This window comes from Strix aluco, chromosome 3 (assembly GCF_031877795.1).
Source record: "Strix aluco isolate bStrAlu1 chromosome 3, bStrAlu1.hap1, whole genome shotgun sequence".
NCBI classification, from domain to species: domain Eukaryota; kingdom Metazoa; phylum Chordata; class Aves; order Strigiformes; family Strigidae; genus Strix; species Strix aluco.
In genome coordinates this window covers 106929654-106942759 of record NC_133933.1, presented here as the reverse complement: position 1 = coordinate 106942759, position 13106 = coordinate 106929654, and the positions used below count along the sequence as shown (strand labels likewise).

Below are 13106 nucleotides of genomic sequence, written 5' to 3'. Positions count from 1 at the left end.
AGAGGAGAGGAGAGGAGAGGAGAGGAGAGGAGAGGAGAGGAGAGGAGAGGAGAGGAGAGGAGAGGAGAGGAGAGGAGAGGAGAGGAGAGGAGAGGAGAGGAGGGGAGGGGAGGGGAGGGGAGGGGAGGGGAGGGGAGGGGAGGGGAGGGGAGGGGAGGGGAGGGGAGGGGAGGGGAGGGGAGGATACAGCATCGTCTCAGGTCTGGTAATCCTGGGTGGTGGGTGCACACACAGCAAAGTTTCTGTTACCTTTTTAAGTTCATCTTATTAGCTGATTAGCACACTAGATGAGGAGGGGGAGGTATTCCACAAATTCATTTCCATCAGAGAGGAGGAACAAGGTGGAGCATGGGTTCCAGTTGAGGATCACCTCATATCAGTTCTTGTTACCACTTCAGTGGTGGAGGTGTGAAGTCATTAGCAAGGCAAGCATGGTGTCTGGCTTACACAACAGAGCCACAAAGTATTGGGTTTAGGTACTTGTGCTTGAGGGTGGTTTCACTCAGTCTATGTCTCCCCCCTCTGAGGCTTATCTAAGGAGTTTGTCAATGCAACTGCAAGGGAGTGGGGGGTGCATCCTTCGATACACTCCCGCTTCCTTGGGTGACATCCCTTAGACTAATCCAAAGGCCACAACTTGTCCTTGAGGTTTTCTGTGTTGATGAATGTTTGAGGCATCACTTCTTTTAGTTCCTTACATCACCCCAACATTTTAAGTTTATCTGGGACTCCTGGCTCACACTTGGAAATTTAAGAATGAAAGAAAATACAAAAGGTTAAAACTGTTCTTTGTCCAAACTGGCACAAGAACAGATGGTTATTAACTACCAGTGGAGTTGTGAGGTTTTGTCACCATCTGAGAATGAAGTTCTTGTAAAGCCTGAAGTAACTGTGAGGTCAAAACTTCAACAGTTTAAGACATAACTGTAAAACGATGAGATACTTTCAGTATTGTATGCATTTGTCTCTGTAATAAAAAAGGTGGGTATCCCAAGTCCAGTGTTCTCATGAGTAGTCCTAGTCTGCTCCGGTAATGAGTTGCACCAGCTTCTTGCAGCTACTACTGTTCATTGTCTCTTTCAGTGTAGAAGCAAAGCATACAGGTATAATTGTACATTTCAGCATATTTCCCTTTAGAGTATATAAAACCTGCTACTACTTTTCAGTTAAAGGCTCAAACACAGCCTGTCGGTTTTTTACTGAAGGTCTTCAGTCTTGTATCCTAGATTAAGTATTATGCTTGGAGACATATGTACAGATTGATGGATTTTAATCATGCTGAAATTTCCCTCTCTGGATTTTACTTAGAACCACTGGCTGTAGGATCCTGTTGTTTGTGTCAGCTTTGGTCATGTGCATTGAATTGAATTATCCCATTGACACAGCAGGAAACTATTCATAAAAACATGTAGTTTTCATGGATATGGTGAAGATAGTACCACCGTCTTCTTATGCTGGTACTATTTTAACTGTCTCACATTACAGTGTCCTATCCCATACCAATCCAAAGAGACTGTGTGGGTGTGTGCAATTTTGAACTAATGTTATTTACACATCCTTAACAGCATCTGTTCTGCTTGCTAATTTTCTGAACACTCCATTCATTACGTGTGTTTCCAAACTCCATTGAAGGCTCACAGCTACTTATTCTACTCATAAAGTTAATCACTAATTTGGAAATGGTTCTGAATCTAAGGAAGCACTAACTCAGTCACAAGACTCCCATTAATTTCATCAGAGCCAGAGTTTCAGAGGTTAAATGCTGCCTCTTCAATGTTATCATTTCTATATCCCCATACATGACAGAGCTCTCACCGAGCAGGAGGTTAGCTATCTCCAACAGCACTGAGAACCAAATCTCTCTGACAACATACATTTAAGTCTCCCCTACCTCCGCTTCTGGAATTGCCTTCAGAGCAATGTTCATAGACACTGCATTAAGACTAGACTCCCTTTTCCTTGAGCCATGGTTGCGAACCTTTGTAAAAATATTTCATTATTGCCTAGCAAGGAGCTGTGTAACATAGTGGCAAAAGTATAAAGGTTAACTAAATGCATACCTACATATGTAGATTGACTGGTCATTATATTCACATATAAATACATAAGCAAAAGGAAGTCTGTCACAGGTTCAGAAGACAGAGGACCCAAGAGCTTGTGCTCAACACATGCCATAGATCTAGTGTCATATTAATGCCCTGGAAATGAAACAAACTGTATCAATGCTAAAATACTATATACTAGATTAAGATATCTTAAATAAAACTGATATAACCATCTGCTTGGTAGACTCCTAGGGGCCAAGATTTAAGTTTTTAGCCTGTCCGTGAAAGTAAGAACAAGCATAATGGACCACACCAAAGCCTTTTTAGGTCAGCACTGTCTCTCCAGTGGGAGATGACTAAAGAAAGAATGAAAGAAAAGAAAAACCCAAAGTGTTCACTATACCTTCTCAGAGTCCAGCAATCTGTAATTCAGGGCTTTACTGAGGTAGAAGTGGTTTTATACATTTTTGATAGTCCTAAGATGGACTTCACAAATTTGCTGAATTTGCTTTTAGAAACCATGTAGTTTGCCAGTACTCTGAACACATTTCCACAGCCTTATGAGGCACAATGTGGAAGTCTTCCAAGAAGACCCCATGTGCTAGTTTCATTTGGTGCCCACTAGTTCTCATTGGGAACACACCACTCTGCATTCACCTTCTCCATGTACTCATGATTTTAAACACTTCTAGCACATCCACCTTCCGCCATTCTACAATGGGGTTACAGTGTTGGTGGATAAGGGAAGAGCAACTCATGTCATCTACCTGGACTTGTGCAAAGCATTTGACACTGTCCCACACAACATCCCTGTCTCTAAGTTGGAGAGACGTGGATTTGACGGATGGACCACTCGGTAGATAAGGAATTGGCTGGATGGTCGCACTCAAAGAGTTGCGGTCAACTGCTTGATGTCCATGTGGGAAGCAGTGACAAGTGGCGTTCCTCAGGGGTCAGTACTGGGACCAGCGCTGTTTAACATCTTTGCAGTGACATGGACAGTGGGATTGAGTGCACCCTCAGCAAGTTTGCCGATGACACCAAGCTGTGTGGTGCAGTCGACATGCTGGAGGGAAGGGATGTCATCCAGAGGGACCTTGACAAGCTTCAGAGGTGGGCCCACGCAAACCTCATAAAGTTCAACAAGGCCAAGTGCAAGGTCCTGCACATGGGTGGGGGAAATCCCAAGCACAAATACAGGCTGGGGGATGAGTGGCTTGAGAGCAGCTCTGCAGAGAACGACTTGAGGGTAGCAGTGGATGGAAAACTGACTATGAGCCAGCAACGTGCGCTTGCAGCCCAGAAAGCCAAACGTAGCCTGGGCTGCATCAAGAGAAGTGTGATCAGCAGGTCGAGGGAGGTGATTCTCCTCCTCTACTCTGCTCTCACGAGACCCCACCTAGAGTACTGTATCCAGCTCTGAGGCCCCCAATATAAGAAGAACATAGACCTGCTCGAGCAGGTCCAGAGGAGACCATGATGATGATCAGGGGGCTGGAGCACCTTCTCTATGAGGACAGGATGAGAGAGTTGGGGTTGTTCAGCCTAGAGAAGAGAAGGCTCCAGTGAGACTTTATAGAGGCTTTCCAGTACCTAAAGGGGGCCTACAAGAAAGCTGGAGAGGGACTTTTTACAAGGGCAAGTAGTGATAGAACAAGGGTTGATGGCTTTAAACTGAAAGAGGTTAGATTTAGATTAGATATAAGGAAGAAGTTCTTCCCTGTGAGGGTGGTGAGGCACTGGAACAGGTTACCCAGAGAAGCTGTGGCTGCCCCCTCCCTGGCAGTGTTCAAGGCCAGGTTGGACGGGGCTTTGAGCAACCTGGTCTAGTGGAAGGTGACCCTGCCCATGGCAGGGGGGGTTGGAAGTAGATGATCTTTAAGGTCCCTTCCAACCCAAACCGTTCTGTGATTCTATGATTCCTTCTCTAGGCTGATGCATCTTTATCTAAACAGCTACTTTTCATATGGAAATCATGCAGTATCCTTGTTTTGCACCTCTATTGTTTTTCTATTGCTGCTGTGTAATTTTTCAGATGAAGAAACAAGGATTGCACATTGAAGACTTCAGAACAGCACAAATTTATACAACCATATAGCAATGCCTGTGCTTCTGATGTGTGAGTTGCATAATATAGCTCTGCAGCATCATTTTCTTTCAAAAAAGATGTGCTTCTTTCTCATTGTAAATCTCCTTATACTCACAAATTGCATTATTTTATTATAAATTTTATCAGTTTTTCCTGAGGAAAACATCAGGTTTTCTCTCTCTTACTTCCCTCTGGTATCACATTTGCTGTACTCCAGGCTTCTAGCACCAAAGCCATTTCACATAGGGGTGAGCTTACTATAGTTAATAGTACAGTTGTGCCTAAGTAATTTTGGATGCTTTGGTAAATACCATCTGGCTGTGCCCATTTGCTAATCCCCATTTTGTTGGCTTTCTCTGTTATTTTTTTCACTTCAGACACTGCAGTCTGAGCCACCAGAGTTCAGAGACACTGGTTGTCTGATGCACCTTCCCACAAAGTAAAATTCTTCAGAGAAGCCTCCTGAGGACTCCTCATGCTGAACACAGACACAAAAAATTCACTTGTTTCTTGGCTTTTCAAAACACAGTTTTCAGCAGCGTTCAGCTGTCCCGCGGCTCCCCCGGCGCTCCGCTCGGCAGGAGCCGGCCGGACAGACCACACCATTTCTACAGAGGCCTTCAGGACGCCAGAAGAGCTTCGCGCCCTCGGCTCCCACAGTCACCGCGCCGGCGCCGCTCCCCAGCCCCAGGCAGGCCCCGCCCGCCGGCCCCGCCCGCCGGCCCGGCGCAACGCGCAGGCGCGGCGGGGGCCGGGCACAGCCCGCGGCGCGTGGAGGCGGGTTTAAACGGTGGCGGGTACCGGAGCTTGGGGGTGTTGTGCCGCGCCGCGAATGGAGCCCGTCCTGAAAGGTACCGGCTCGGCCGCTGGGTGGGGGCAGGGCCGCGCCGCGCCCCTCCCGGTGTGGCTGAGGGGGGCCGCCGGGCCGGGCTGGGGCGGGGCCCGCTTGCAGCGCTGTCCGGCACCACGTCGCCTTGCGGCCCTTTCTCCAGTGGTTCCCGGCTGGGCTGCCGGCGGAGAGCGGCCGGGCCTGGTGAGCCAGTCTTTAGCTCGACCTCGTGGCGTGGCTCCCCCCGCGGGTGGGAAGCCCTCCCGTGGGCGCGGGGCGGAGAGGGCTTCGCTGCGGGGCTGCTGTGACTGATCGCGAATCCGCCCGAAGCCTGCGGCGGGGCTGGCCCCTGCCTGGGACGCGGGCTGTGCCCGGTGACAGGGCCGGCCGGGGCGCGCGGGCGGGGCTGGAGGGCTCCCTCAGGCCGGGGCGGGAGCGAGTGCCCCTTGGGGCGGCTGCCGGTACGGCACCGGCCCGCCCTGCTGCCTCCCCCCTCTGCCGCCACGCATTGGTGCCCGCCTGGCTGTTCCTGTCCTGGTCAGGCATGGGTTCGTCTTGTCTGGTTTCTTCTGCATCTTTCTCAATTTCTGCCTCGCTAGGTTGCCCTCTGATGCCTATTTTTCCTCGCTGTTGTCGCCTTCTCTGAGACATTCTAGCATAAGTTGCCTTTTACAAGAACAAGCTCTACTCAGCTCTTCTAATTCAAGAAAAGCTCCCAGCCCTTCCTCGTTTTCTTTTCCATTGACTGTACAAAAGCTACAAAGTGCCTTGTCTTCTGTTAGAGTATCTTTGATTAGCTAAAATTGGGTAATTATTGTAAAATACACCTTTGATCCTACTGCAGGTAAATGTACCTTTGAAGTAATGTTCCTCTGAAGTTCCTTTGTTTGACCCTCACTGAAATGCTCTGGCCTGTTTTTCTAGGTGAATTTATAACTATGAAGGTTCCAAAATAATTTGATGTAAGAGGAAGTCGTTTTTTCAAGTGCAATGTTTTTCACATTAGAGCAATCAAGATAAAATGCAACTCTGGGAAAAGCGGCCCTGGTCCAGTAGTAAAATGAACGCAGTTAAAAGTGCTTTGGAGTACACATCTTAATTTCTGATGTATATCTGAAGTCATAGTACTGATAATAAGATTTTTCCCTGTGGTTTGGGTAATGAGGTGTTTTATGTTCCATATTTCTCTTGTATGTTAAAAGTGTTTCTAGTAATCATACAAATGTTAATCTTTTTATAAAGTACTTATACTGTTTTGATCATTATTCTGGTTTTCATTTAGAAAGAAGACATAACGCTACATAAAAATGGATCAGAAGAACATACATAGTAACTAAGATAATTAAGCAATGTTTGCCAAGGATGACCATTTTAAATTGACACTTTCAGTTTTATTCATGAGTTCTGAGAGTTGTCAGGCCTGCAGTTTGTATAAAGTTGTTTTTGGTGACAGTTTTCTGGAACATCCCTGTTTTGCCATTCAAAATGGGAAACTGGCATAACGGGTGGAGCTGTAGGTAACTTCAGTGCCTGTCCTAAGTAAAATTAATGAGGGGATTGTTAGGAGTTTGTTTGCTTATCCCTCCATGTCTGTGTTCGTCTGTTTCAAGGCTTTCTCGACCAAGCCTGATTGCAGTCCTTGAAGAAATTATTAATCTGGTTGATAAAGGAAGCTAATTAAATGCAATAAACCTAAAGTTATGTAAAGCAACTGACATGAAATTGTATTAGCCCCTGTGATATGTACTTAATCTGGGGTGATTCAGTATAAATAAAGTGGAATTTAAAATCAGTTGGAAATTGTGAAGTAATATTTCTGCAGAGTCTTCTGGTGGTTTGGGGAATGAATAATTCTACCATTTTTTTTCATTATGTTGTGTAACTTGTGTTACATTAACTTGTCTTAAAATTTTTGATTACCCTGAAAATTAGTGGTGATTAAATAATAAGGATAAGCAGTCATGTAAAGATATGGCATTGCTTGTTAAGCTGGTAGCGTGCTTTAAATAAACCAAGTGAAAAGTTGTGTAACTAGCGTCAAATTTCTAAGTTTGTTCCATTACAACTAATTTAAGGGACAGAAATACTCAAAAAAGAACATTCTGCTGCTAGTATCTGATACTCAGTTTATTAAAAGCTATATTAGCTACTGAATACAATGTGTATAGAAGCAAAATTTTCTTGGAAAGGCAATTTAACCTGTTTTACCATAGTATATACTTAATTAGCTGGGTTTTTTGTCTCTTCTGATCCAGGTATTTTCGCATTTGTAGATGTTTGGTCATCTAAGAGAACAGAAAATTACTCAAAAACCTTTGAACAGCAACTTCTTGATATGGGAGCAAAAGTAAGGAAACTTATTTTGAAATAAATAGAGTAGGAAAGCTATTAATTACAAACTAGCTTGCATGTTCTGTTTATCATGTTATTTCTTTGTAATATGAGTTTTTAAAGTGCAGGAAGGAAGATAATCACAGACCTGAGAACAGACAAACGTGCTGTAAAATTCTTCCTAGTGACATATGGGAAGTGATTTTAAAGCCTTCCTATGTCTGTGAACCTCTTTGTATACTAATATGATAGTATGCATTTGTTGGAAAGTACTGGGCTTGCCACATACTGTGGGCAAACCAAGTCAAAGTGTTGAAAACCTGTGGTTTACAAGTATGTACCTTATGTTGTTTGTTTTCTTTAACTTCTAGGCAGCTGCTCTGTTGTTACTACAATATTTCCTAACCCAAGTACCATGACATTTTACTCTTCCATTCACTCTCCTACAAATGTGATTCAACTCCAGGAAGTGCTAGTAAAAACACATCTAAAAATCTTTCTATATGTCTCAGTGATTTTTTTTTTCTGTATCAAGTGTAGCTGACTTGTAGGTGCAAAATATGTTTAATGGCCAGCTGAAAAATTTCAGAGACCAAAGACCCATCTTCCCTTCTCACACATTGTAACTGGTTAATGGAGAGTTTTACAGCTCACATCATGCTCTAAATAACAGTTGTGTGAACTCATGCTTTTTAAGTGGGTAGGTGTATCTTACTGTAATTTAGGAAATTTTGCTAATCTCCCTAAAGCCTCTCTTTCTGTATGAATTTAGCTGAGAGCATGACAGAACAGTAGAATAACTGGTTTTATTATAAAATCAAATACAACTCAATGAATAACTTGAGTAAAAACTATTTCTGATGCTTTTGTGCTGTACTATCAGAACTATGGAATTCTGATGTTAGGTTTTTTGCATAGAAAATATGACAGAGCATGAGACTTCAAAATTCTTCAAGTTGATCAAAAAGTAGCTGGATATGGTGAAAGATATAGGCACACAATACCGATGAGCCTATTTAGCAGGTCCCTATGACGCTTCCTTCCCTTTTATTGGGTTGAGCACATGATAGTAAACTTACTTGGTTCACTCTGTCAGGAAATAAAATTCTGAATCAGTTTTTCACTAGATTGAGATGCCTGAATCAACAAGCTAAGGTCAGGTGAGCAGCAGAGAACATCCAGGGTAAGGGAGGAAACAGGAGAGGTGAGAGGGAGGTGTAAGGTGGTGCTCCTCCATAACTTGGAGGCAAAGCTACATAGAGCATTTGTCTCCTTAGGACATGGGCTGTGAGCCAGGTAATAGCGTAAGCGAGTAAGCAATTGTATCTGGAGTCATAACTTACTCCAAAAGAGATTCTTTGGTCCTGTATAACTAGATACTTAAATATCATGGGGTTTTTGTCTTCCAAGAAGCAATAAATCAGCTTGCCACCAGAAGTTTTTGGAAAAGCTGAATAGTTTTCAAAGCCAAATATAGATCCATCACGATAGGAGCCAAGTATAGTGATGCAATTGAGACTGCAACAGGAAGCTACACAGCTATTTTCATTTGGCTGTGCTGAGAAGATGCTGCTGTAAATATGAATTGTAATAATCTCACCATGTCAACAATCGCAACAACTGATCAAAGAGGTTTATGTGTAGGATGTTTAGTCTCCACAAAAGGAAACTTTGGTTGTAAAGAATGGAGTATCTAGAGCTAAAAAGGTTATTGCTTGGTTGTCAATAGAGGCTGATAACTGAAGATATGATCAGTTGTATGACACAATGAAAATGTCAGGTAGGATAGTAGCTGTACTGACTTAAGTTTTCTGTATTTCTCACTTTTTAAAGTGTTCCCATATAAATTTTTTCTTGGTAGAGGCTTCAGCCTTCCCTCAAAATAAGTGATCTTTATTGATGAGAATTAGTTTAAAGGATGAGGTTAGCTGTATTCTTTAAGCATGGGAGTTCTTTGCTAAGTAAAAGATGTAATTTGGCATTTCTTTGGATAGTGATGAATACTTTCTGTACTGTCTGTTACATAAGAGATAATGTTGGGCTATATAAATAAAAATGAAAGATTAGTGATACAGCTAGAGTAAGGGGGGTGAAAATGGTAACCTAGAGAAAAGCTTGAAAACAAAAGGCTACTCTAGCCCTCTAGCATGCATTGCATTGGCTTGACTAATGAGACTTGAGTTTTGATTGTTTCAGGCTTCCTGTGAAGATGGGAAAGATCAAAAGAGTCCTTGACATGTTTAGAATAAGTTTTATGCTGATGGTTTATACATTAAAAATAGACTACACTAGCTAGTTTCATTAGTATTTTCTGATTATCAGACTTTAAGATCGAGTTCTCTGTACTTCTGCAGGTTTCAAAAACTTTGAACAAGCATGTGACCCATGTAGTCTTCAAGGATGGACATTTGGCTACATGGAGAAAAGCACAGAAGATGGGTGTAAAAATAGTTTCTGTACTCTGGGTGGAAAAGTGAGTACTCGTGAATATAATGAATGTGACCCATTCCAGAGTTAATAGATTCTAGTGTTGTTTTATTTTAATACTTAAATACAGTACCAGTTTTTTTAATGTACTTGAAATAGTGATAAATCTATGAGTAAATAACTTTTCTATGACATTGTTCCTATTATAAAGCATGTTACTTGCATAAAAAGGTAATGAAAAATGAATGTGTTGGAAGTAGTTCTGTAGTGTATGTGTTAATCATTCAGTGTTCCACTCCTTTGCTCTCAGATGGCATGCAGTGAAGACCAGATACTTATGTTGAATGGAATTCTTCCGTTTTCATATGAAAAACCACATTTAATCAGGGACATTGTACTGTTTCTGTACTTAAATGCTGTAGACAGAGTATTTCCTAGCAAGAAAGAAAGATCCATATGTAGTCTGGCTTTTAAGACATTTGGCAGGTTCAGAGCAGCACTGCTTGAAGATTCGCGACTACCATATGGAGGAAGTTAAATTTAAAAAAAAAAAAAAATCAGATTTCAGCTCTGCAGCCAGTCAGTGAGAATTTACTAGTCCACAACTGCTTCTCAGAGTTTATAAAGTGGTTGTGAGGCCTAACTTAGATTTCAGATGAAGTGTAAGAACGCTTACAGTGTTTAAGAATGTGTGTGTTCTACTCAAACACTCCAATCCATAAATTGCTGTGATGATGGAAATTAGAATATGTCAAGTAAAGAGGCCCTTTCCTATACCAGTTGTAATATGCAAGGAGAGATAGAAGTCTAAGTGAAAAAATAAAATAAAAAAGAGAGGGATGGAACTGAGCTCTGCAGCCACTTAACTGTAGGCCAGTACAATGCAGAACTTGTGATGCAAGTCCATTAGCCAAAAAATATTCACACAGTTCTGCAGAAGCAGGATTTTTCTTTTTTCAAGAATACCAGATACATAAGTTACAGCTGCACAATGCAGCCAGCTTTAACACTGGGGAAGAAATACCTTAAGTTCTCAGAAATAAGAGTGCAGCAAAATTTTATTTATGTGAATATATCTTTCTGTGACCTGATGCTATCCGATGGCTAAGTGTATAAATACCTGTTGTGGTTTAAACCCAGCCAGCAGCCAAACACCATGCAGCTGCTCTCTCATCCTCCCCTCCCTGGGAGAATGGGGGGGAGAATTGAAGTGGTAAAGGTAAGGAGACTTGTAGGTTGAGATAAAAACAACTTAATAATTGAAATAAAAAAATTATAATTAATAGCAACAAATAATAACAGAAAATACAACTAAGTAATGCACAATGTGATTGCTCACCACCTGCCAACCAACGGTCAGCTTGGTCCTGGCTAGCAATCCTGGAGAAGCAAAAATCCTGAAACTGCAATCCTGAAAGCAAGAGAGAGCTTCCCCATCAACCCTCATCTATACACTGAGCATGATGTTACATGGTATGGAATATTCCATTGGCCAGTTTGGGTCTGTTGCTCTGGCTGTGTTCCCTCCCAGCTTCTTGTGTACCTGTGCACTAGCAGGACATGGGAAGTCGGAAAGTCCTTGATTTCTTGGCAACATTCTTTTCATACCAAATCCCATACTGAATCCAAAACACAGCACTATTCTAACTACTAATAAGAAAAAATTAGCTCTGTCCCAGCTGAAATGAGGACAGTATGGAATTTAAAACCTTAGTCACAGGAACTATAAACCAATTGAGTACTTAAATGTGCTATAGTAAAAAAAGAATCCCAGAACAGTCCAGGTGAGTAGCATCTGCAATGGAAGAAGAATGAGAGCGCCTTACAGGAGAGAGTTTAGGATGTGTCATACAGAAATGCTCTATCTGTAATAGAAGTTCCACCCCAAGACTCTCCTCTGCAATACTAGAAGATATTGAGTGGATGAATGCTGTAGAAAGCTCAAACATAGAGACAGCTGGATATGTGGCACTGTAGGGGACAACATGGAGCTTTGAGATCCACCTGTGAAAGCCTCAGGAAACTTAACTGTTGCTGGATACTAGTAACAAAGGAAAAGACAGGAGAAAGGATCTGGAGGGACAACTTAAGCTGTTTGTTAGGAAGGAGAAGGCTAGCATCTTCCTGGTATTTTTTTTAAGTCTTCCTAGTGTCATGCTCTGGACAAAGCAAGGTCTTGCTATATGGCTTAGAAGATGAGCTTTATTGGAATGGGGCAAATCATCTGAAATAGAGAGATGTATTTCATTGTGGGCTGAAGAGGCGGGGGGAAGACGACACACACCCAAGCTGTAAATTATGATTTAATTTCTCTGTAATGTTTCTTTTTCTGCCCTTTAGTTTAAAGTTAATGCCAACAGATACACAAGAACATACACCTTGGATTGGTGTATACCCTAGATAGAATTCATACTTAGCTTAAGGATATAATATTCCTATAGGTCAGGAGCAGTAGAAGCTTACAATAAGACATTGTAATGAATAGTCTTATTAGTCATAGGGTTATTCAAATGAGGCACAAACAATACAAAATCAAAATGAGTCTGTGCTAGGATACATGCTAATTTTTTTTTTTTTGTAATAAGGTGGGGGAACTAGAGTGCCTGACTTTAAATTATATGCCTAGTATATAAATATCTCAGAAACTTGGTAGGCATAAGACAGTCTGCTGAGTCCTGGGACAATGTAAAAGGAAGGACTCAATAGTCTGTGCCAGTAAAATAGTGGTCCTGTTTGAGCCTGATAACTGTGTAAGCAAATAATGCAAGGTTCATATGAGTTGAAGTTTTAACATCACTGAAAAAAGATAACTTGATTAATCAGCTGCTCCATTCAGTAGCGAGTGGAACATTCTCATAATGGTCAGAAATGCTGTGAAATACTATTTCAGGAAATGTAATAATAAAGGGCAACTTTCTAGTGTAGCCTGGGGATGGGGTGACTCCTGTTGGCATGCAGTGCAGAGACAAATATTTTAGGTATTGCTTGGTCTTAATTGGTTTGTGGATGGTTCAAATTATTTCAAAGAACTTCTTGTAAGTGTGGCCACAGTTTAAAATCGGTGTTCATGCTGGAACAGCAAAACCCAAAAAGTTCTGTGGCAGTGCTCAACTTCTTTTAAAAGAAGTAGTCTACTTAAAATGAAACAAGTTCTGTTAAGCAGAAGCTAAGACAGTGAAGGGAATAAACTTCCTTCTGGTGTCAAGAAGACTATTTAAAGCATAAGTCCTTTTAAGTGTGTTGGAAGGAAAATGATTGTCACAATGTGTGAGGGGAAAATTAAGATTTTTGGTACTTAGAGTAAATGTTTTCATGGCGTTATTGCCTCAGTCAAAAATCAAAATAAGTAGAACATAAAACCTCATGTAGTGCGATGACAGCATTT

The 13106-nt window shown here is 41.9% G+C and overlaps 1 protein-coding gene across 1 annotated transcript in view; it reads left to right on the top strand.

Annotated features, from left to right (window-relative positions):
- The first annotated feature begins 4885 nt into the window (after window positions 1–4885).
- Window positions 4886–13106, top strand: part of MCPH1 (microcephalin 1) — a 133951-nt gene continuing 125730 nt past the window's right edge. Inside the window, exons 1-3 of the mRNA XM_074819922.1 lie at window positions 4886–4985; window positions 7219–7310; window positions 9649–9767. Of these exons, the coding sequence (XP_074676023.1) occupies window positions 4967–4985; window positions 7219–7310; window positions 9649–9767 (230 nt within the window). The 5' untranslated portion in view covers window positions 4886–4966. The remainder of the gene's footprint in view (window positions 4986–7218; window positions 7311–9648; window positions 9768–13106) is intronic.